This window comes from Rhipicephalus sanguineus, chromosome 3 (assembly GCF_013339695.2).
Source record: "Rhipicephalus sanguineus isolate Rsan-2018 chromosome 3, BIME_Rsan_1.4, whole genome shotgun sequence".
NCBI classification, from domain to species: Eukaryota; Metazoa; Arthropoda; class Arachnida; order Ixodida; family Ixodidae; genus Rhipicephalus; species Rhipicephalus sanguineus.
In genome coordinates, this window is record NC_051178.1 from 224,390,194 (window position 1) to 224,414,496 (window position 24,303).

General features: G+C 46.6%; 3 protein-coding genes across 3 annotated transcripts; 2 read left to right on the forward strand and 1 right to left on the reverse strand.

Annotated features, from left to right (window-relative positions):
* Positions 1 to 4,929: 4,929 nt before the first annotated feature.
* LOC125757923 (eukaryotic translation initiation factor 4E-like) lies at positions 4,930 to 8,593 on the reverse strand. Its single transcript, XM_049414310.1, has 2 exons — positions 8,345 to 8,593; positions 4,930 to 5,331 (listed from the first exon to the last, which is right to left on the reverse strand). The coding sequence occupies exons 1-2, from the start codon at positions 8,591 to 8,593 to the stop codon at positions 4,930 to 4,932; spliced, it is 651 nt and encodes a 216-aa protein (XP_049270267.1).
* A 519-nt stretch (positions 8,594 to 9,112) lies between these two features.
* LOC119385260 (high affinity cAMP-specific and IBMX-insensitive 3',5'-cyclic phosphodiesterase 8B) lies at positions 9,113 to 16,624 on the forward strand. Its single transcript, XM_049414311.1, has 10 exons — positions 9,113 to 9,121; positions 9,712 to 9,902; positions 10,382 to 10,441; positions 10,638 to 10,695; positions 11,650 to 11,817; positions 13,189 to 13,424; positions 13,522 to 13,595; positions 14,663 to 14,730; positions 15,412 to 15,585; positions 16,613 to 16,624. Exons 1-10 carry the CDS (start codon positions 9,113 to 9,115, stop codon positions 16,622 to 16,624), a joined length of 1,050 nt encoding a protein of 349 aa, XP_049270268.1.
* A 424-nt stretch (positions 16,625 to 17,048) lies between these two features.
* On the forward strand, positions 17,049 to 23,919 carry LOC125757981 (high affinity cAMP-specific and IBMX-insensitive 3',5'-cyclic phosphodiesterase 8A-like). The gene is made up of 7 exons (XM_049414368.1): positions 17,049 to 17,171; positions 18,793 to 18,988; positions 19,284 to 19,414; positions 19,540 to 19,769; positions 21,463 to 21,614; positions 22,424 to 22,553; positions 23,796 to 23,919. The coding sequence occupies exons 1-7, from the start codon at positions 17,056 to 17,058 to the stop codon at positions 23,891 to 23,893; spliced, it is 1,053 nt and encodes a 350-aa protein (XP_049270325.1). The 5' UTR covers positions 17,049 to 17,055; the 3' UTR covers positions 23,894 to 23,919.
* Positions 23,920 to 24,303: the final 384 nt, after the last annotated feature.

The window sequence follows — 24,303 nt, forward strand, 5'->3', positions numbered from 1 at the left end:
CCATTTGTACATGCACCTGAACATGCAGTAACATACATTTGAAGCCAAGTGTCAAAGCGCGCTTGGGGATCCAGTGGCTCTGGTGTTCTCCTGCTTACTGGTAATGCATGGGCTCAGTTCCTAGCTGCTACAGACGCGAGCGAATGGAGGTGATGTGCGAAATGTGTGTGTATAGTATATTTAATTGCATTATAAAGAGCCCAATGGAATGTATAAATTGATCCATTCCGCATTTCAGGGTTCCACATTTGGGGGGGGCAAAGCTTCATCGCAGCTCCCCACCTCCCCACCCCCATTGGTTGAGTCTAAAAGAAAACGCACTTCGCAACGGATGAAGAGATGAATATTAAGCGATGACGTGCTTCTCACAAAGGCCTGCCTTTGGCCCCTGGCTTCACGGGAGTACACAAGGGAAGTAAGCAGTTGGAATGCAACATCATGGGCCTTCGGCTGCCATTATCGTCAAAACCCTGCGTGGCCATAACGCTAAACAATGACAGCACAGCTCCAACTGAGTAAAAGTATAAGGCAAACTTTGCACCCCCCTTACTTAAGGGGGTATTTATCTTCAGAAAGTTTAAGGGGGTATTTATCTTCTAGAACTGTATTGATCTTCCGGATGTTCGAATTCTTCGAATAGTCAAATTCCGGTGCGAATTGAATCGAATAGCAAGCACGGTTCAAAAAATATTCGAAAGTTCGAATATTTGCACACCACTAAAAAAAGGTATTTACCGCATGTGGGACCTAGAGGTTCTTTCGATTCATTGATTCTGAACAAAAATTCATTGAACAATGGGGAAAAAAACATGATTAGAAATTGCGATTAAATTTTGAAGAGAACAGAATGGCCACTAAGGAACTTCCGGTCCAACAAGTAGAATACACTTGAACACATCAGTCTGTCGTGCCGAGAAAAAGCATGTTATCTACTTAACTATACAAGTATCCCATCTTTTACCACATTGTAATAAGTTTGAAAGTACCAAATCAACTCGCCCAATCTTCAGCACTAGTTAAGAGTAAGCTCTAACGCTGCAACAAGTAACTTGTATAAAAATGATTAAAAAAGGCACAGGTTCCCAAAAAAATAACAGGCTCATGCTTTCCCTCACTTCTGTCTATAACAAACAGGTTGGTTATTCACGTGAAACTGCAAGCCTTTAAGTGGCACGGGTACGAATGACACTCCTTTCTATCCTCCAGACCACTCTATCAAGGTAGCCACGTAGCCAGAAATTTTTTGGGGTGGGTTTCAACCATACCTTATGAAATCAAGGCTTTGATGGACACACATCTAGTCGAGAAGATTCATTGAATAAAAAGGTGAGGACGCTCACTACAAGAGCATAAACAATTACCGACGTTTCAGCTTCCGTTCTGGGAGCCGAAACGTCTGTAAATTGTTTATCCTCTTGTGGTCGGCGTCCTCATCTTTCTATGCACTACTTCATGCATGTTCGTGCATGCATTTGCGTGTGTGCGTGTATTTATATACCTGCAAAATTGAACGCCCTCCCTTCCTTCTGGCTACGCCCCTGCCAAGTGCCAGTGTGAGTTGTCCGAAAACCATGATAAATAAAAAATATATGTATACAGAAGGGCTGGAATGGGTAAAGCTAAGGGTTGTACATGATAGAGTTTAATTAAGGTGCGTCATCAATTAAAATTGGAACAATATAATTATAGTAAAGGTAGTATACGCAGCAATTAATATAAACGCTTCGGCAAACTGGTATAAAATTCATGGTTGTGTTTCAAGCAGGCCCGTAGCCAGGGGGTGCCCCGCCCCCCCTCGTAATTTTTATTATACATGGTGTTTTACCGAAAATAAATAATGAAAATAGGCATTTTTCTCAAATAGTCAAGGCTTCCAGAAAGTGCCCCCCCCCCCCCTCCCCCGAAAAGATTCCTGGTTACGGGCCTGGTTTCAAGAGTTACATTTTAAGGCGAAGTCCAATGGATGTCCCATCAAACGAAGTCCCAGGTGAAGTCCAGGATGTCCCATCAAACGAGGAAGGTGACTGTAGGCGGTGGCGTCAACACGAACAATGCAAAATATCACGTGATCAGAGATTACGGCTTGATGACGGCATCAAACGAGATCATCGCATGGTCTAAGGTGTGCCGATCCCAGAGCCAGTGCAAAACCAGATGAGGTGCAGAAAGTTTTCGGGGGGGGGGGGGGGGCAAAGATTCTTACATCGATTGAGAAGAAAAACAAGATGGCCCAGATGAACAAAGTTCATTTCGTGCTGGATTATTGAATCTTTCCAGCTGGAGAGATTTCCAGTTCGATAATTCAGTTATACATATATCCAGCTGCAATATTTTTTCTCAAGCAGTTTGGCGCATGTTAACTTTCCTTAGCGCTGCGGGCCACACCGCGAGCCCTCAATTTCTACTGCCGCACGCTTCGTGGTCGATCCCCCGTAGTGGTTTGAGCCAGACGGCTCTGGTTTGAGCTATTCCCCTAAGGAACCAACCAACCAGCGAGCCCTCGCGCTCTCGCGTGGCGTCTCGGCCCGTGGCCGTGCGAGCACCGCGAAGAAGCAGAAGAAGAAGAACGAGCGGCTGCATCGGTCGCCGGCGCTGAACCAAGTAAGCTTATCTCCTTTATGTCACCCCTTCCAAACAGCGGGCTAACATCGTTGTATTCGTTAAGGACGCTAAAGCAGCGGCGAATAAGCGTGTGCCATATGATATAGCATCATGGCAGTTGCCTACTCTTGAGGGCGGCTCCTACAAATACAATGCACTTCCAAGCTGGATTACTAAATGACACATATGATGAGCAGTGCATCCGGATGGACACTGAATGCACTACGTATGCAACAGTGGAATGAAGAGGGATCAGTATTAGAAAACAGGAGTAAACGGGATTGCGTAAGCTAACGCTTCAACCTTGTAATCCAACCAAATTTAACTTGTAATCCTCTGCAACGCAGCTGCAATGGCGCCACCGCAACAAGAACCTACGCCTCGGGAAGCTGACGAGAAGTACAGAGCCGCCGTCAAACGCCTCGTGATAGGGGTAAGTTAGACTACGGCTGAGAAAGCTGAAAAAGCGCACTGAATACACGCGAAAGTTTACGTATCAGCAAGTATCGCATCATGTCAGATCGATCAGATTGACAGGCCCGACAATGACCTTTTTAACGGGCAGGGAGCATTTTGATTCTTGCCTGTGGCAGGGTAGTGCAAAGGCTGATGGACGCGCAGACTGCGCTGCCTCGGCCGTGCATTTTCAGGGGGGGGGGGTCACGCACATATGTTTACCAAAGCCCAGAGGGGATTATGGTGGCACACAGCACAGGGAGCCTTCCTTAAAAATGTGTGTAGTAACTCCGCCTTCGAGCATCCAGTGCCCTTACTGTTCCTTAGAAAATCTTATAATAAATAAAAAAAAAAGAACATCGTGGTCTTTTCGGGGGATTGTGAGAAATCTCGGCAATATTAAAGGAAAAATGAATAAACTAGACAGAAAGTATTGGTTTCATTCTCAATATACAGTCTTGACTGGAAACGTGAACAGCTATCAGGCTGCTTTGAGTGGCAGCCATAAGGCGTGCGTACAGGGGGAGGGGGGGGGGCTAATCACCCAAGAGGGGGCGCAAAATCTGCCCCGTACATTGACCTTTCTAGTCACCTAAGAGGGGGGGAGGCAAAATCTGCTCCATACATTGACTTAGTAGGGTGGGGGGCCGCTGCGATGAACATTTGCTCCCCCCCCCCCTTGATGGGAAAACCTGCGCACGCCTATGGTGGCAGCGGTGAAGCTACAACACGGCATATGATGAAATAAGCTTGATTATAAAACTTTTCACGAGAGCTTCATAGTCATGTTTTTACTGAAGGGCTTGTCACCACGTCTTGCAGGAAGGAACCGTCGCGCTCAAGTACGGCTCCATGTACTTCGCGGTACCAACTGTCAGGGTGAGCGCACATGTTTTAACATAACTCCTAAAATATATATGCAGCTGGAATTTATCGTCGTGATCGTTGACATATGATCTACTGGTACTGCGAAACCAGTAACGCTAAACTGACGCGGGCAGACTTATGAATGACAACATGTGGCACCAGTTCGTCGTAGCTTTTATATGTCTCTCCTTCGTCTTTTAACACCGCTTCTTAGGAAGACTCATCCTAATTTTGACAGTATAACTTTGGATACCTAACTGTTTCATAGCGCATGTTATATTTATAAAGAGCTAGTTTTTTCCCGTGTAATTCTATAACAACTTGCTCCTCGGTTAGTGGGTGTCTATGCTTGCACACGTGATTCGAGGCAAAATACTTGAAACAAGAAAAAAGTACAGAGAAGAGACAGAGGAGCGTCATTGGCGCCATTTACAAACTGTTAATTGACGTTCAAAGGGGGGAAACTAAGTTCTAAGCATAGCCGTGCGCACGGGGGGGGGGGGGTGAGGGCTGCGGTGAACCTTCGCCCCCCCCCCCCCGGATGAGGAACACTGCGCGCGCCTAAAGCCCCTCCATCGCGGCGGAAAACGCATGGAGGGGCTTTACGCGCGCCTATGCTGACACAGGCGGACCCTTTCCTTCCAATATGAAACTCTTCTAATAGTTCCCTCGCCGTTTGGTCTATGCTTTTGCCAACAGTCTTAAACTCCGCGTCGCTGCTCTCCGAAGCGACGCGGATCCGAGCGTCCGAAGCGCACGGCAGCTGACGAAGGAATCACCATGGATGTTACTTTTAAACAATTTTATTTAACGTTCACAAGAGAGACGCAACTTTAAGCATAGCAGATATTCCGCTTTCACATCAAAATATTCATTTTTCTCTCCCTTCTTTCCTTGGTTCTCGGTGTCGTAGCCACATTGCTCCATTTCATTTCCGTTCAACGCACCTTGGTTGAGGTTTTGCTTCACGTCGTCTTGTCATCTCTTGGTTCGCTCAAATTTCTTTTAGACTTGATATCTAGCCCTTGTCGTGGAACCATGTTTCGACTGAGTATCAATGTGGGCCTGGTATGGAACTATATGCCGGGGATGCATGTTCAGCCGCGCCTTCAATGTCTTACCGATCTTGACGTTGCCATCAGCTCGGCGAACATCGGTGGTCCAGACGGCGATCTTGTCGAGGTTGTTGCGAACCTGAACCACAGCACCGTTGACGTCGTCGCTGAACTCGTCAAAGCCCTCTCCTATCAAACACAGCAAAATTTCCAGCCAGTAATTGTCCAAGTGCGTTGTCCTCTGGTTTTTGTTGAGGTTGAAGAGCCAACGACCTCCTTGCTTGTTGCGGCAGTCTTCCCACATGGGCTTGATGCCAGACTTGAACAGCGAGTAGTCGCATCCAACGGGACCCTAGCAAAAATGCCAATAGGATTTCCTATTGGTCCAATAGGAAATCGCTATTGGTTCTATAGGACATCTATTGGAGCTGTATTGGTTGTATAAGACTTCTATGGGTACCAATAGACACCAATAGCCACCACCTATTGGTGTCTTATTGGACCAATAGAGGTTGCATTGGTCAAATAGGGGCTGCCTTTTGGTGTCTTATTGGACCAATAGGAGTTGTATTGGTCAAATCGGTGCTGCCTATCGGTGACTTATTGGGCCAATAGGAGTTGTATTGGTCAAATAAGTACTCCTATTGGTTTCTTAATGTACTAACAGAAGATGTATAAAACCAACAGGAGTTTTATTGTTCAAACAGCTACCGCCTATTGGTAGCTGTTTATAACATCTTATGACTGATTGAGCGCGTCGGACCCGATCCCGATCAAATTTCTTGATCATGATTGGCTATATTATACGCAAGCTGCAGACGGGATCAATTCACTTTTGATAAGTCTGATCCCGATTGAGCTTAATCGTACACCGTGAGACACCGTGTGCAGTTAGCAACTCACGCGACTAAAAGAGTTATATAAAAAGGCTGCGTGTCGACCACGGCGGTACGGTGTCTCCGTACATGCCGTGCGGTAAACGGGCACTATAGTAAACACGCTAAAGAAGAACTTGCGAAGGAATCGACAACACAGACACCACAGAATAATAATAAAGAAACTGCCATGAGATCACAACCGCCATAGAACCAGCCAGGTGACAAACAGAAAAAAAAAGTGAGACGGTGCGCGGCGTAGCGACGCTGCATGTGTGAACATTTTTTTTGCAGGCTAAGCCATGTGCTAAGCTTTAAGATAAGCTTTGGATAATATGTAAAGTTTATAACTATTTATGCTAAGCAATATAAGTAGTGCTGTAAAGATACAGGAGAAAGAATTGTGGATCTGCAAACGCGACCGACCGTGCGTTTGGCGCGCCATCCGCGCTCGGCCGATACGAAGACAAGCCCAGCCTGCGGCCAAGCTAAGCCAAAACGTTGTGTCTGTCGCGGCCCTAGCGCGCGCTTTGTGTGATCTCGATGCTTCACGTAAGCCTGCTTACACGATGTTTGCTTTAGTGTGCTTCCGCGACGATAACGTGAAGACTGTGTTCAGCGTGCACCAGATGGAGACGTTCTGAGCCATAAATGTCTTGGATTTCGACCGATTTCGACCGATTCCGACTCTACAAAGTGGCACCAAGAATAATGGCAAGACGAGCAACAAGGCCCATGTGCTCCGATTGTTTGGTGAGTTGAGTGGGCATGGCATTTACTCCTATTTAGTATTTATTTGATATCACCTTTCTTTTTGTATCCAAACTTGGGACGAAGCTGAAAGGTCGGGAAAACAAGTCCCTCGTCCTTTGTCTCCGGTATTTGATGACAGCGAGACCAGCGACGCCTCGATTGCAAGTCCACACGCTCTCAGAAGTTGAATGATTGAGCGCATATATTATTGCAGTTTGTTTTTGTGTTTGTCAGTATGCACAAAAAAAACGTAGCATAGATTAGAGGTAAAGGACAGGCGCCCTGCTCGTGAGTGTAGTTGGAGTCTCGCAAGCCCTTTGTAAGTATTTACAACGTGTGTGTTAAGCCGAAAATGCGTTTATCGCCTCATAGTAAAACGCTCTAGTCGATGCGGTTTGTGTGTTGTAGTGCGCGCCAATCGGCTTATCATACTTGTTCGACATAATGTCACAAGAACCACAGAAGGCCACATGATAATTCATTATACAAAATGTGCATAGCATATGTACTGCACTGGTGCGATTTTTTATTTCATATTTTTTTTATTTTTACATACTGCAGCCCATTAGGGCTATCGCAGGAGTGGGTTTATTAATGTTGTTGGCTTAATTGCATAAGCACGTAACATGCAGCACGTGTGTTATATCCAACTCATTGCAGCCTGACTGCTGTGTTGGGCTTGCAACGATATGGAATCTAGGCTGCCTTTACTACTGTCTTACATATTACCGTTGCCTCATCGTGAATCTACCCTAGCTTAATTTATTTCATGCCATCTTTAAGTTGAGATTTAGTGGCATGCTCTAGGTATGATAGTCGCACCATCGTGAAAAAGAGCACGTCACAGATAGTAAGTGATTATTGAGTTTGCTGTAATTTAAGGACGAGTTTGCAGTTCATTCTTGGGTACAGCTCAAAAAACACAGGACGCAAGCGTGTAAACGGGATAAGGTGCTGCTTAATTTTAAAAAAAAATTTGCCCCTTTCTTTTCCTTTCTTTCTTGGCGCAAAATTTTGCCGATATACTGTTTTCTTCCACGCAATAAGCCACAGTTGGGTATGTAATATTTCACTCAGTTTTTTGCTATAGTTCAGCTCCTGCAACATTGTGAACATGTGCAGTGAATTAAGGTCTAGATAATTTCTCACTGTGCCGCCTACTTTCTATACGTTGCTTCGAAGGTAAACTTTAATTAAACATGTGTTACTGTTTTCTGATTTCATGGCTCTATTTACAGAATCTTTCAGGCACTTCCTCGAGTGCGGATGAGGCAGTCCAGAAGAAATTGACACAAGACATAGTTGCCTTGGCAAAATAGTCGCCCGCAAGATCGCCAACATCATCAAGGGCCAGAAGAAGCACTTGTAGTTTTGATTTTGAGAATATATTTGGACATATGCCTCATTCATCCACTGTGATTATCATTGCAGGGGCGCTGCCACAGTGTGGGCCTTCTGCACGACGACAAGACATCCATAAAACACTTGCGCAAGACTAATTCTAATGGGGCTGAGAAGTGGGCAAATACAAAACTAATACAATGGAAGCAGGCAAATACAGAACCAATAGGCCAATATAATTCCAATTGGCTAATAGAGAACCAATACACCAATATAGGTCCAGTAGGCTGATATAGAACCAATAGCCAAATACAGTTCCAATAGACCTATAGAACCAATAGACCAATAGGTGTCAATAACCCAATAGGCTATTGGTTTTTTATTGGGAATTTTTGCTAGGGGAAGCTTGCTGACCACCTCTATGTGGTTGTAGAGCGCCCAGAAGTCTTCAACAGCGTCGAACGAGGCGATCTCCAGAAGGTTCTCCTCCCAGCTGCGGTTCTTGTCATTCCTGTAGAACCACAGGCTCCACCGATGCTGAAGTGGGTGTTTGATCATTGAAAACTGAGGATCTGGGCACGCTGGTGCTCGTGCAGCCGGCTCGGGCTCCCCAGAGTCGCCTTTCGGATGGTCCTCCATAGCCATATCGGGTCTCCGTGGGGCTCCGTCCAGCCGCTGCTACGTTTGACCGTCTGGCCACGGCAGCGTTCCAGCGCAGCCGCGGTCTGCCGAACGAATGAGCATAAAGCGCACGCGTCGTGTTCATACCCTTGTCAAAAGCTTTCGCGTTGAGACGCATGACGCGTTTCGATTTCGCCATTGGCTAGCTAGACGCGCGTCGGCGTCCCATTCCATCTTTTTTTTTCTTTTATAAAGCCCCTTGACAGGCACGGCCTCCTGCACCTTTGGTGGAAACGTTGCAGAAGGGCTTTAGCTGCAAGGAATGAAGGACTCTCCTACAACGATTCGCACAATGCTTCGCGCCACGATAAATCCCCGGAATGTCGGCCCCTTTTTGTGGAGGCTGAGCCGAAAACGGAGAGGCCGCACTTTGATCCCTCCGAATATTTCACCGAAAAGCAGCTTTGTGACTAAACCGAAGCGAGCCAGAGAAGGGGCTCGCCCTAATGACACGTCCAGCTCTTTTCTTCGGACTACGTCGCCATGTGCAGGGTCTGTCACCACGTGTCTGAGCTGACCTTTGCAATGCATTGTCGCCGCCACTACAGAGAGGTTCACGACCGGCTCCTAATCTGCCTAGATATTTATGCTGTAATATAAATTTGTATTTCGAAATATTTTATATCGCATATGCATATATCGCATAGGAACACACCACCTAATACTTACCTAGTGATGTTGCGCCTCAGATATGCGTAATATTTACTTTCTGACCGACAACGTTCACAAGTATGAACAGCCGTACCATTCAAGCTGGGTGGGCGGTAAGCAAGTGGTTCAACTTTGGCCGGGTGGCTGAATCGAGCGACGTGCCGACAAACAGAAAGACAGACAGACAGACAGACCAAAATTTCTCCGTTTAAGTATCCCAAGAAAGACTATCGTCTTTAATAGTTTTTCTCTTTAGTGTCCCTTTAAAGAGCACCCGATAGTAAAAATTTCCGGAGCCGTCCACTGCGGCGTCTCTCATAATCATATCGTGGCTTTGGGACGTGAAACCTCAACAATTATTATTATTTCTGATGTTTCGGGTGCAGCCTTGGCTTATGGAACAAGCGTATTGGTGTCCATCTCATTTGCAGGTGATGTTCGTGTTCACCAAAAAAGATGCGCAGTACTCCGCGCTCAGGTGGGCGGTCGACAAGATGCACTACGAGTGTCGCGTGAGCGCGACCGCGGAGGAGGCCGTCGAGAACTTCCTCAACGGCCGCCCACACCTGGTTTTCATCGATGCGCGGAGCAAGCACACCATCGACCCCATAACGCTGTGCAGGTATACATGCCACTCCACTTCGTCACAGCCGGTGCCTTTGCGCGAAACGCGTTCACAGCGGAAAATAACGGAAGACACTGTTCGCATCAGCCTGCAAGACTAGTGGTGAGTGGTGGACAACCTCCACCACTCGCTCACCACCGGTCCACTAAAATGAAGAAGGGAACACACGGGCGGCAAACACCGATCAAGATGTTGAAAACGCAAGTCGCGAAACGGAGAATGCGGTAAAAAGACGCAAGTGTCATGCTGCCCAAATAAAAAAATTTGATGGAGCATAAGCTAAATTCAAAAGGGTCTGTCTGGACCGACATTTAGGATTTCACTGCAGAGTGTATGATCGGCTATGGTTCGAAATTCTTTGCTACCTGTTTCGTGTGGTGAACAGCTTCATCCACGTTCGCAGAGTGCAATGACTCAACTTTTTCAATCCAATTATTACTTTTTTTGTGTGTGTCTTTGCTCGTAATTTCCCACAGGACATTGGGCGGCTACAAGTGGAGTCAGTACGCCTGCATTGTCGCAGTGGTGAAGAAAGGGTGAGTGGATTCTCTGTTTGCGTGCTTGTTCCGTGATCGTTCCGCTAGCTTTCTTTCACGACTGCCTTCGCTGTTAGAAATTGATCCGTAGCAATCAGCCTAACCAGTTATATTGTATTCAATGTGCACACTTGTTAGCGAAGAGCATGTATTGACTTTCGTGCGTTTTCTTTTTTTTTTCCTTCTTGCGCTTCAGGTTGGCGGATAGGGAAGAGGCAGCTATCATCCCGCTGCTCAGGGCTGGCTACAAGAGGGTAACTATCATGACTGCTGCAATATGTGCTCGTCTAAAGCGAAACTTTTATTTAAAAGCTGCGTTCCAGACGACATTTTGGTATAACAAAATGTGTAATAGCTGTTATCGGGCTAGTCGGTTTTCTGTTTAGACTCTAGAGTCATGTTTGCTGCCGCAACAACGGACACGTTTTAAAGGAAATGAACCAACGTGTGATGCCGCTGTAAGAAAGATGACACAGTGAACGTATACAAAAGAAAACTCCCGGAATGCAACCTTCAACTTTAACGAGGGAAAAGGTACAGTCAGCACGAAAGCAGATCCGTAGTTTCGACAGACAAATTCGTCAGCTTTTCTTTTCTCGACTGTACAACATGTTATAGTATAATTTTGCACAACGAAATACTTGTGGCTTGTGGCCATAGGCGTGCATTCGGGGAGGGGGGAGACCCTATAATCACCTAGGAGGGGGGGGGGACGCTGCGATGAACGTTCACCCAAGATAGAGGGACTTTACGTTCATCCCCACCCCCCGCCCTCTGATGGGAAACCCTGCGCACGCCTATGCTGGTGGCGAACGTGCAATCCGCTTCTGTATTTGCGCACGCCCTGGCAAGATTTGGGCTGCGCAGGTCGCTTGAATCTGCTATTGTAAGTCTTTCTACTGAAACGACGACTTGCCGGGCAGCCGGGATGGTCCAGTTGTTTTGATGATCGACTGCTGACCCGAAGGTCGCGGGATCGGATCCCGGATGGGGCAGCCTCATTTCGATGGAGTCAAAATGCCAGAGGCCCGTGTGCTTATAGAGTGAGGCGCACGTTCTAGAAACCCAGGTGGTCTAAATTCCCGGAGCCCTCCACTACGGCGTCTCTCATAATCATATCGTAGTTTTGGGAGGTAAAACCCCACAAATTAATTTATTGTTAATGACGTGCCGCTTGTACATGTTCCGCTTGGTCTCGATCGCTGCAGTGGATGCTGGAGACGAGCTCGCCCATCGCGTGCCTCAACGAGATCGTCCAGATTGAGCACAACGACCTCGCGCAGTCGTGGAAGCTAATGGCATCTGAGGCGCTGTTTTCTGCGTTACACTATGTGCGGGACGGTGTCATCATCACTGGGCCTACGCACGAAATACAGGTGGGCCTTGCGAAGGCGTGTCTTACCTTCCAAGCGATCGCCGAGAGAACTGCGAGTGGCCACGACCAGGGTGTCGGAACGAAATGTTTTTCGTTTCGGTTTTCGTTTTGTTCCGCCGCAAAAAGTTCCGTTCCGTTTCTGTTCGAGAACGAAAAAAAAAATGTTCCGTTACGGTTTTTATTTGTATGCAAACATTTGAAGTTAAAAGTAACGATAAACACATGGGATTTGTGGTATAGTTACTTGCGCTCCTCTTAAGAACGTACCAAAAAGTCCTACCAACTAGCGCAAACCAGTACCCTTCTGAGTTATCGTATTTAATTATCTCAAAAGTGAATTCCGAATTTTTCTGAACAGGCTCAATGGTTTGTGTCAAGGGAGTGAGCATGATCTCATACGCAGCCCGTCATCGAGTGTACTCTCAGATATGCGAGACCGCTATTCTGATAAAACAAACTTCAGCACCGAGAATGCCCTCTCCACGCTCTACTGTGTGGCCGCCACACCAAGGTCCACTTGCGTTATTTTAAACAACTATGGTTGCCACTCTTCTCGTTTTTCGCGAAACTTCAACACATCTACACTTTGGAATTTCTGCCTGAGATACGCGCTAATACCGTACCCCGAGATATGCATTAATGCTCACGTTGCGTGAGCTCGGTTGTTCTGGATCGCCAAGCTTTCCCGTGAAACGAAAAACGATAAAAAATATTTCGGGTTTCTCTCTGGAACGAAATAGATAACGTTCTGGTTACGTTTTCGTCCGGTCAAAAATATCGCTTTTTTCCCCCTTTTTTTTCGTTTCGTTCCGACATACTGGCCGACGACATCCTTTCATCCTTTCGCGCCACTGTCATCGCTTCGGGTATATATATGTATTATCACTCGATTCCTCGTCTGTACGTAGATAATTTCACTTTGTATTCTTCGTTAAACCATAATCGATTACATTGTCACTATAAGCATACACAGCTGGGCTACTTGGTTTTGGTGAACAAGGACATGGACACCAACTGGCGTTGTTGGTGTCTTTCTACTGGTCCGTGTCTTTGTTCGCCATTGTCATGGTCCATAGAGTTACTTTGTCATATGTATGACAACCGGTGTTACTTCCCCCTTAGTTCACCATTGGGAAAGTGCGAGAGGGTCTTCCGACAAATGCAGCATCGTTTACTGTTTGGGTGTAGAACTTGAAAATGGGTGCTCTTGTTTTCCCGGCGAAAAATTTGGCAGTTGTCAAATATTTTTGTGCCCTTTCCACGACTGCCACAGCTGCCTCAGAGTCCTCGTCGTGAGGACGACGTCGAACCATTCAGGGACGAGAACAAATGAAACCAAAGCCCAATCGGTTCCCTTCACGCGCGTGTGCAGTTCATGAACCGCGCGGCCGAGAAACTGGTGGGCTACTCGGTGGAGGAGATGTTGGGCGAGGACGCCCGAGAACTGCAGCGCAACGATTCGTTGAAGGGAGACGTGGCCGCCAACATTAGGGCTCAGCTGGAAAAAGACTGTGCTTGGGAAGGCAGTCTCTTCCATCGCCGAAAGACGGGCGAGTGCGTGCCGGTCTGGAGCAAGATCGCGCCCGTGGACAACAGCGCATCGCCAGGGTACACTCAATAATGGGCAGTCGCTGTCCATTTAACCGGCTATATAGTCTGACCCGCACTGATCGACATGTCTTCGTCTTTTGTCGGCCGCTCGCAGGAAGAAGTTAGACCACGTGGTGTACATCAAGGAAAGTCCTTTCCTCATGGATAAGCCTTTCCCACCAGAGGCCGGTGAGTTATCAGCGAGTCTGTCAAGTACACTTGTAAAGGTTTAGTTGAGGATAGGTGACAATTGTGCGCATCGCTGTGGGGACGTTTAGCATGCAGGCGAAATAACATGTGCTTAGGCTACGGCGGATCCAGACCGCAAATCCTACTTGTAGCCCCCCACACCTCCCCCTTCCCGCCCTCTACCTGAAAGACGATAAAGAAAGATCAGTTTCGCCGCAAGGGTGAAGCAATGAATGCGATAGCTACAAATTGGAATTTTATACGAAGTAAGGCTAGCAGCTAACTCTCTTGGATCCGATCTCGCGTAACTCTGCGAAACGCTGGTGTAAGGGATTACGGCCGCTCCAGGGAGCGAAGCGGTTTTTATGCTGTCTGTCATCTAGACGCGAAGTAAGCGGTGTGACCACAGCATGTAGAAGGGTATACGAGCCGTCTCCTGATGTCTGCCGAGATAGCGTTCGCGACCGCACCCTTTTGATCAATGTTCGCAGTCGCTGCTCGAGCAACGAACCCCCCCCCCCCCTTCCTCAACCGGCGCCCCTTCATGCTTCAAGACGGGCGGGGCGTTTCCTCTTTGCTTGAGGAGACATCGACGGTAGGCCTCGCATGCGCCCTTCGTGCCTTCTTGCGACGGAAATGGCCGGCTCGTTTCACCTCTGCTTTAGCCACGTTCGTCCCCAGCTCTCGCGCGTAGAACATAGATGCGCAGTGTGATGTTATCCATTTGGACGTTATACGGAACGTGACGGCGACGGCAAAAATCCGCCGAGAATGTCCGTATAATTGAAATGCCAATAAGAGAACGGCAAGCTGCCCATGCGCTGTCATTCGCCACTATTGTCCAATGTCAGTTTTTATTGCAATTGTTTCAATATCAAAATATGAAATAGCCCTTTCTAAAACACTGTTGGTTGCACTGTTTTTGATTAAAGCTGTCACCAAATAGCGCGAGCCTTTGCTCAATTGCCATTTGAGGGAAGATAGCACTGTTCTGATTATATATCATAAATAGCTGAATGAAAGATACCGTTACACGAGAAACTAACAATGCTCATATTTCTTTGCAGTGGTACTGAGCCGGAGACAGTCGTTCGCTAAGTACCATGCAATGTTAATTGAAGCCCCCGTCACAAAGGTGAGTTTGTAACTCAGGCATAAAAAATTTATCGTGCGCATGAAAGTTGAATAAAAGCCGCTAGTAATGAATTGAATATCAGACTTACAGTAAGACCTTTGCAGCAGAGACGCGTAGTGGCGTAGCAAGGGGGGTGATGTGTTCACCGTCCCCACCCCCAACCCCGTGGTTTTTACAGTTTGTATGTGTATATATACGCGCGCACATACAAACACACGCACGGACATTCATAAAGAAGGGTCGGAGAGGTGGTGCTAGTCGGACAACCCACCACACATACACACACGCCGAAAAATATTTCTAACTATACATGCTAACAACGCGCTCACACACACGTACGCTCACCGTACACACATACACACGCACGTACAAAAATGTGCATGGACCGTCCACTTGTGCGGCCGGCCTGCGAGATAAAGGTCCCGCATTGTGGGACTTTATACCTCTGTCGCTTGCAGACCTCTTGTTACACTTAGCAGTCCTGTTCTCACTTCACAAGAGCGGGTTAGAACCGTTTTCTTACTTGAGTTAAATGCTTAATTCATTGAGTTTCTACATTTGTATAGATCTTAAACGTCGAAAGGTAGGTCACAAGACCAGCTGCGCTCACCCGGTGCAGATGCGCATTTCTTTACGACGCACTTCATTGGTGCTCTTCACCAGCGTACTTCTGGTCCACAGGTCGTAAAACTGCTGATGGCTACGAAAGAGAACTCTGCACCTCCGGTCTCGCAAGCCCTGGAAGGTGTGCTCGACATCCTTCGCGCCACCGACCTCTACAATCCGCAGCTGGCCGCTGGGCAGGAAAAGACCGAGGATCAGATGACCTCCGACCTTGTCGCGGGACTCACTGGTGTGGGTATTCTCCTCGGAGTTCTCCTTCCTGTATATGCCTTGGCTTCCGGAGACTTATTGTCGACGCAGTTGGCGTATAACCGTGAAGTAATTTCGAGGCTATGTATTCAGATTATGCAAACATTATTTCAGTCTTTCTGTTTTATGTTTTACGTATTGGCCCCGCAAAAAGTGGGCGTTTATTTTCCGACTTAAGTGGAACGAAAACGCCCACTTTTTGCGTGTTTCGTGAACATATGCATAGGCGTGCGCACGGTGGAGTAGAGGGGGGGGGGGGGTGGTTTAATAATCTAAGGGAGGCGCCAAGTCAGCCCCATACCTCTTTAATGTGCAGCGTTATGGCGATGGAGATTTTTCACTATAATAGCGGCCGAGGGGCTCCTGATGTTGGGTTCCAAGAACTGTTTACTTCCCATCTTTGTTCCCGGAAAGCGTGGGCCAAAGTCGGGCCCTTGTGAGAAGCACGTGGTCGGCTAATTTTCATTTTTGCATTCATTTCGAAGCTTGTTTTCATTCGGAGTCTACAAAGGGGGGGAGGAGGGGGGCATTGCGGTGGAGCTTGCCACCCCTCTCCCCCCCTTAATGGACAACTCTGCACTCGCGTGGCAAGTGTCGTTGCTGAGTCATGTCAGTTGTCGCGCTTTGGAAATTCGACACTGAAGACTGAAGCTTCGGCCTACTTTGTACGTCTTCGTTGATGTCAATAACAATGGCCTCGACGATCGTCCGTCGACGTGCCGCTGCGCTGGCGGATGATTGCGGAGTCCACGTAATAAAATGCACTTAGCTCTAAAGTTCTTTTACTCTCTTGGCTGTCACGAACATCTTGCTAAACAAAAATAAGAAAAAAAAAATAAACCACGCATGCTTGTGAGTGGGAGATGGGTTGTAGCGCCGAAACAGCTAGGGTTAAGACGACTGCAGAGAGAAGCAGCTAGGGATGCTAGGCATGTCATTAGCGTGGCCATGGCACAGAGCGCTTGCGCAGAGCCCTTACGAACTTAAACCTTTTTGAATTCGGCTTCAGGGACCGACCTAGCAAAAAACACTTAAGGTAGAATTGTTCGTAAGACAAAATTTAACCAATCATGACGCTGTGCATATCGTCAGCGAATGCGGTCAGCCAATGGCAAGTAACACTTTCAAAGAGCTCTTTTTGAATTCGGCCCCAGATTCGCATGCGAGGACCCTCTGACGTGGGACAGAGTGAGCGCAGAGCAGGTCTAGCTATTTTGACGCGCGTGCGCACGGCGCTGCTTCTCGCTCGCAGACGGGCCAGAAACCAACGGGCGTCCGTCGACTCTCTCACGAGACGGCGCTGATGAAAGGTATTGTGCTGCTACTGCGTCCATATAGGACGAGCCGAGTGCCCATCGTACGCGCAACCGGGCCAAGTCCTTATGTGCGTGGCGTGCAAACCGGGTGGCGGCGGACGCAGTGAACGTGGTGAAGGCGCCCCCGCACTCCTCCATGAGCGGCGTGATGCCCAGTCTGGTCGCGGCGCCGTCCAGGATCAAGGACCTGCTGGAGGGAGACACCAAGTGGGAGTTCGACATCCTCGAGCTGGAGTCACTCACGGGACGCAGGTAGGTGCATGCAAGCGCATCCACTGAAAATGAAGTGATAACATACTTGAGGGTTAAAAGGGCCCTGCAACACTTGATCAGCACGGTCAGAAAACGCTGCCGATAGGTATTCGAGACTCCTGAGAACACGTGAGCCAAACATTATAGCGCAGCAAGCGCCATAAACTCAGTGCACGGCCATTTACTGATTTGAGCATCGTGAGCGGGATTGTTACCACGGCCGTCACGTGCCCGCGCTCAAACTGAAAGCCGCGCATTCGAAAAAAAAAAAGAAAATTGCTCAAGGTCATGACACGCGCTAACGAATGGACGTAGCTTCTCGCCCCCTTGCACCCCACCCCCCCCGTCTGCGTGTCTTTCAGCACGCTCGCTTGTACGAAAGGAGAGAGAAAGCGTTTAAAGCCTTCAACACACGCGCGCGCGCGCGCACACACACACATGCGCACGCACACACCCACACGCACGCACGCATGCGGCTTTTAGCACACATCTGCTCATTGAGCAGGATTAGTACTCGAATAGGCTCCAATTATTTGCACGACAGGTCAGACGGTGTAAGTTATTGTTTAACAAATTCCGTTATTGATTAGATTATGCATTTCGATTTCTTGAGCACACAATGGCCGCCTCTTAGGGTAACGAAGATTAAATAAATAAACTTGTGGCGCCGGTAATTTGTAAATATTGTGCCTATGCGATAAAAGTAAAACAAAAAAAAAGAACAAGATTACACACGGGTATCCTAAACGTAGTTTTACTACTCTATTTTTTCATCTAAATGTCCATACATTACAGCGACATTTTGTGTGAGTCACCGAAGTTCGCAGAGCATGTTACGTACGCTTTACTTTACGCCACAATATCAAGAAGGCCGATCACGGCACGGTTTGTTGACGTGGTAACCAAAGTCTTGTTTTACCCGAGTGACTCAGATCTCAAGTTCCGATGTACTTGAGCTTTTCTGGTGCAGGAAGACTTCACGAAGCTTGTCGGAATTTGTCTTTAAATTCCCGTAAGATGCAATGAGTTCCTTCCTTTCAGAGAATGGATTAATTAAAGACCGAGTGCACAACTGTTGTCAAAATGCGTGGCGTTGCTTGGCAATCTGGTGCGGAAACTTCAGGGCGCCTTGGCAACGCCTCATTGTGTTTCTTTCTTTCGTGCCTTAGTAAGTCTCCCGTCGGTGAAAGAGATGATGATTCACTATTACCACGAATAACACAGCCTGATTTAATGCTCCTTTTTAATATACCTTTACGCAGTCACTCGCTCGTGCCGGCGTCGAGTACATCCGTTTACATTCTTGCTCCCCGAACCAGTGTAGCTGATGATGTGGCCTCAAACATGCGATATGGAAACCTAACATTTCCCATATGAGATATGGGAAATGTCTTTCAGATGACAACATTAGCTGACATTTCCTTCAAACTCTATCTAAACCCCCCCCGTCCCCCCCCCCCGTCCCCCCCCCGTCCCCCCCCGCTTTAACCTTCTTCACTGTCTCGGCCCTCGCGGGACTAAATTTCGTGACTGCGGCCCGCTAGCTGATGTAAGTTACAGCGCGTGTTTGTTATGCTTCTTCGTCGGCAAAAGCGTGGTTCTTCAACTCGTTCATCCACAGGCCACTCATCTGGCTGGGTCTGTCCATCTTCGTCAAGATGAACGTGCCCACCAGCATCGAGATCGACGACAGCACCATCCGCAACTGGCTACAGCTGATCGAGTCGCACTACCAGGACAATCCGTATCACAACTCCACCCACGCAGCAGATGTAATGCAAGCCACGGCGTACTTTCTGCTCAGGCTTCGAAAGAAGGTGCGCGGGCACTTCATATGAGCCGGTTAATCGTACAGCAATAAATTTACACCGGATTATAATACAGGAAACGTACAAGCTAGGTGCCGTTTTCTTTACTCAGTCTTCTTGTTAGGCACCGAAATAATTCTCTTTCTTTTTTCTGAGTGCCTCGCAGACTTCTACTTTGTCGCGGCATGATAAATCTGCAGGGCTGGGATAAAAAAAAAAGGAAGGAATATCATGCAAGGCTTTATCGCGACCTACATAAAGGGCAGCATGCTCATTTTTGAAGTGCCGCCCACATTCCTCGCAGGACATATTCGACCCTCTGGACGAGGCCATCTGCCTGATTTCTGCTGTGTTTCACGATGTCGACCATCCGGGAAAGTCGAGCCCATTCCTCTGTAACTCGAACAACGAGCTGGCCATTCTCTACAACGATCGGTGCGTGCGCAGCTTCGGATAGAGGGTGTTCTCTATTCGACTAGGCGCCATCGGTGCTGAGTAACTCGGGGTAATGCTAGAGTATTGATGGTCTTGCCTAGACATCTTGTTCACAACGTATGCAGGTCTGTGCTCGAGAGCCATCACGCAGCGTATGCGTTCAAGTTGACGCTTTCGGACGAGAAAGTGAACATCTTCCAGAACTTAGATCGCGACGTCTACCGCACGGCTCGCACGTCTATCATCGACATGGTGCTCGCCACAGAGATGACCAAGCATTTCGAGCATCTGTCCAAGTTTCTCAACGCCTTTCAGAAGCCCCTTCAGGAATGCGAAATGATCGAACAAGAGGCAAGTGGCGGAGCGAAACTTTGTTGAAATTTCACGGCACATATCGATGCCTCGTCAAACACGAAAAGTGACCGTCGACGTTATCATGGCGACACAGATCGGCAAAATTTGTGACGTCATAAATGACGTCACAAATTTATATATATATATATATATATATATATATATATATATATATATATATATATATATATATATATATATATATATATATATATATATATATATATATATACAGGGTGTTTCAAGAAATGTGTCCAACCTTCCCAAAAAATCAGGAAAATGCGATATTTGATTGCTGCCTTCAGAATTGGTTTTTCTGTAGTGGCAGGAATTTTAAGATGGTTAAAGAAATAATTTGGGACTGTAATTAAAAAAGTTACATTAATTAACTTTTTAATTATTGGAGTTAGGTGGTTGCGTGAAATGGGAGAATTGAAGTTCTTCATGCCAGAAACCCAACCCAACTTTGAGATTTCGAAAAAGTGGCATCCAGTAAAAATTACGAAGTAATGAAATTCAACCAAATTCAATGGCGAAACCTAAACAGAAACATGGAAGAACGCAACTGCCATATTCGTCTGAGACGTCCAAAATGAGTGAATGACTTTTTCTGTAGCGCTAGGCATCTTAAGATGGTTAGAGACATGACTTGAGACAGTAATTAAGAAAGTTAAATTAATTAACTTTTTAATTAGTGGGGTTATGTGACTGTGTCAAATTGGGCAGTTGAAATTCTTCGTGCCAGAAACCCATCCCAACATTGAGATTTCGAAAAAGCGGCCTCCAGTAATAATTACGAAGTAATGAAATTCAACCGAATTCGATGGCTTTCGCTATTGAAAGGCGTTGCATTTCGTTGAATTTCATTACGCCACAACAATTACTAGAGGATGCTTTTTCGAAATCTCAAAGCTCGGATGGGTTCCTCGCATGAAGAACTTCAACTCTTCCATTTGACACAATCACCTAACTCCACTAATTAAAAAGTTAATTAATGTAACTTTCTTAATTACTGTCCGAAATGATGTCCTTAACTACCTTAAGATTCCTGCCGCTACAGAAAAAGCAATTCTGAAAGGCCCGAACAAATATCGCATTTTCCTGATTTTTTGAGAAGGTTGGACACATTTCTTGAAACACCCTGTATATGTATATATATATATATATATATATATATATATATATATATATATATATATATATATATATATATATATATATATATATATATATATATATATATATATATATATATATATATATAGCGAGAGGAAAAAGGTGGTGGCTTTTGCCTTCCAGTCATCTTAGGCGAATGGACAAGGGACCCTGTGATTTGCGTGATATGTATCTTGCTTTCAGCTACTATGATGCCAAGGCGTTGAGTATGCTGGATTGAAAGGTTCTTACGGTACACTGAAATGTACATTACGGTTCAGGGCGTAAGAAAGGGAGCAAGAGGTGGCAACGCGGAAAGAAAGGGCCACTATTCATATTAGAACGACCACAAAGGTTAAAGACGATTCCTTATTACTGCACAGTTTCTTTTAAGGAAGAGGGGGGGGGGGTGCTAGCACCAGATATTTGAAATAGTTTCGTGTACACCAGCTGTCCGTCCACTCCGCGACATTAAAGCTAATATCTACTCCATTTTGCTTAACGCGATAAAAGTCCTGCGCGTACGCAGCCTGTGCAAGAGCGTGGAGAGGCCCTGTCCCTCCGCTCACCGGACAGCCTCCAGCTGATAAAGCGCATGCTCATCAAGTGCGCCGACGTGTCCAACCCGGCCAGGCCTACGGAGTTCTGCATCCAGTGGGCGCACCGCATCGCCGAGGAATACTGCGAACAGGTACCCGGCTTCATCTTCGATTAACCCCCGTGGTCTAAAACGAAACGTGTATGCTATACACCGAGTTTTGTGTGCATCGAAGGAAACCAGCACAAAATTTACATCCTGGAGCGGAGTTCAGAGCGTATTTTAGAAAACAATGCAATTATCAATCGTTGTGCTTAACTTATGTAATATTTCGTTGTTTTTGGTGTACGAAGGCAGTTTCACATGCCAGAAGTAAATGTGAATAAGCTACTCTATTCTTATTCTTTTGTTTTAATGTGGAATTATGCTTGAACTCTGCAGGGTTAACACCTGCAGATCTTGCTAGAGCACCGCTACAGCAAGTGATGATGTTCATTTCTATAACTCAACGCCCCTGGCTCTATGCTCGCTCTGATTCTGCTCAGGATAACCAATTATTCTTCAGACTTTTAACTGCATCTATTGCCGTCTAGTCTGAAATATAATAACGCGAGGTGGAACAGTAATGCCCATCTCTGCTAACAGAATCGCGAATGCTATTTATGCCTTGCAACGGACAAAATTTATTAAGAGTCTGTGCGACTGTTGGAAGGCAGTCTATATATAGTATACATGGCTACAGCTTTTGTTTATTAATGCTCACACGCAATGAAAACAATTTGTTCGGTGGTATAGGGATCAAAACAGACCAAACGACTTGTTTACGACATTTTGTTTGTTTGTACCTTACGCAATTTATAGATATAAACAAATACGAGTAGACAAGTTCGTAGACTAGATAACTATAGACAACAAGAGATCAAGAATAATAGTCGACTGGCATTTTCTCTTTCAATTTACAGACGGACGAGGAGAAGCGACGTGGACTGCCCATAACGATGCCGGCCTTTGATCGAGCCACATGCAACATTGCGAGCTCACAGACTGGCTTCATTAACTACTTCGTGCGCGACATGTTCAGGGCATGGTCAGGCAAGTTGCCTGCCGCTGGCCCGTTCACGTTTCTTGTCCCGATCATTTCCCGCACGAACGCGATTGCTCACATTCGTCTGAGAAACGGCAAGGGACAGAGAAAAGTCTATACATGGCTGTGGGCTGACGTACAACGCAATCTGATAGCACAGTCTGAGCTACCCTGGAGACATAGCTGTAGGCTCAATAAGCTGTACGACCACGAAATTAACCGCTCTTTATCACGACCTAGTTCTTTTCTTGTATTCGTTATACTTATTGATGAACTTATACTCTTAACGCTTAATTTACCGTATGTTTGCATATTACGCTTGCGTGTCCTGTATACGGGAGGTTTTGCACGAAATAGTAATAAAATACGTACTGTAATGATTGTTTATTCTTTCGCCTAGAGTATCTCACCGTTTAAAGTGTACATGCATCCTACCTTTCAGATAATGAATGCAAACGCCGGGAAAGCAGCTTAATTTTATTATAGCTACAATATCATCCGATCGTTTTGACATCTGCAAAAAGAAGCCTTTCCAAAGCACGGGAATGTGCTTAGTCATCCTCCGGGAGGTCAACATACAACGAAACTAATGAAACATTAATTACCGTTAAAATAATAACTGTGTTGAAAATAAGACTCGTATATCCGCATTTATGGCCATAAGTGACGCTTTCCAACAAACCCAATGTCAGATGTTTTACATATATGTAAATATCGAAGAAAGTGCACGTGAGAACAGCTGTCACCATAGCTTAACTGCTTGATCATCGTGGAAGACGTGCTTTCACCTCTCCGTCGGTCGGCGAGAGTCTGCAGCGCGCTCCTCGACAGCTCAACTCCTGTCACATGACTCCCGCGCCAGCAATACGAAGAGGAATGTGGACAGCGTGCCTACCGCGCGGGACACCTCCGCGGCATGTTTTCCGCGGTAGTTGCTTCTATCGCTTGACAAGCTTGGTTTAACCGCGTTCAACCACTGTTTTTTTTTTCTTTTTAGATGTTTCATCAGCGCTCCTGCAAACTTTAAACGTCTGCCCGACGATGATGTTCCTGCCTATAACTCTGATATGACACCAAGTCACCAACCCTACGTCCAATACGTTTTAAGTAGCCCAAAGAATAAATTTCGAGCGCTTTTGAATTCAAACCTAACCTTAAAGCAATATCGAGCCTCTAGTTCATTCTATTGGCTACAGCTTCATTATCGCTCAAACTATCTTCTTTCGACAATTTTTTTTCTTCCCCTGCAGACTTCGGCGATTTCCCCGAGCTGATGGAGTACGTCGATAAGAACTTCATTTACTGGAAGGACAAGGAACCTGCGTCAACTCAGCAAGGTAGCCGCTAACGGTTAGCGTGGCAGGTTCGTTGGTTGACGGCATGCAAGGCGGCTATCCCGTCATCAGCGAATTGCAAGAATGCAGTAGAAGTCTGCGTCGCGTCGCGCTTTTTCCGTCGCCGAAAGGCTCGCTGGACGCAAGTAAACCCATCACCACCTTGGAGCAGTCGCGTCATCAGCGACCAAACGTGCACCTCCGGGCTTCGTTCCTCAAGTACAGAAGACGCCGAGTGCTCTTAGAGCTAAGGAACAGCGACAACGAGCGAACATTGGTCGGCTTCTATAGAGTGCGCAGTATAGCGTGTCGTCGGGCTGTGCTCACTTTGCTGTTTTTTTTTTGACAACGAGCGAACATTGGTCGGCTTCTATAGAGTGCGCAGTATAGCGTGTCGTCGGGCTGTGCTCACTTTGCTGTTTTT

What these genes read in the sequence shown, in the direction of transcription:
- LOC125757923 (XM_049414310.1), bottom strand. Translation starts at nt 8,593, where the DNA reads ATGGCTATGGAGGACCATCCGAAAGGCGACTCTGGGGAGCCCGAGCCG. An exon ending in TGGTCAGCAAGCTTCCCCTA is followed by an intron (nt 5,332 to 8,344) that starts GCAAAAATTCCC and finishes CATTTTTGCTAG; the next exon opens with GGTCCCGTTGGATGCGACTA.
- LOC119385260 (XM_049414311.1), top strand. An exon ending in GACCCCATAACGCTGTGCAG is followed by an intron (nt 9,903 to 10,381) that starts GTATACATGCCA and finishes AATTTCCCACAG; the next exon opens with GACATTGGGCGGCTACAAGT. An exon ending in GCCTTTCCCACCAGAGGCCG is followed by an intron (nt 13,596 to 14,662) that starts GTGAGTTATCAG and finishes ATTTCTTTGCAG; the next exon opens with TGGTACTGAGCCGGAGACAG.
- LOC125757981 (XM_049414368.1), top strand. Translation starts at nt 17,056, where the DNA reads ATGAGCGGCGTGATGCCCAGTCTGGTCGCGGCGCCGTCCAGGATCAAG. An exon ending in GAGTCACTCACGGGACGCAG is followed by an intron (nt 17,172 to 18,792) that starts GTAGGTGCATGC and finishes GTTCATCCACAG; the next exon opens with GCCACTCATCTGGCTGGGTC. An exon ending in GCCATTCTCTACAACGATCG is followed by an intron (nt 19,415 to 19,539) that starts GTGCGTGCGCAG and finishes CAACGTATGCAG; the next exon opens with GTCTGTGCTCGAGAGCCATC.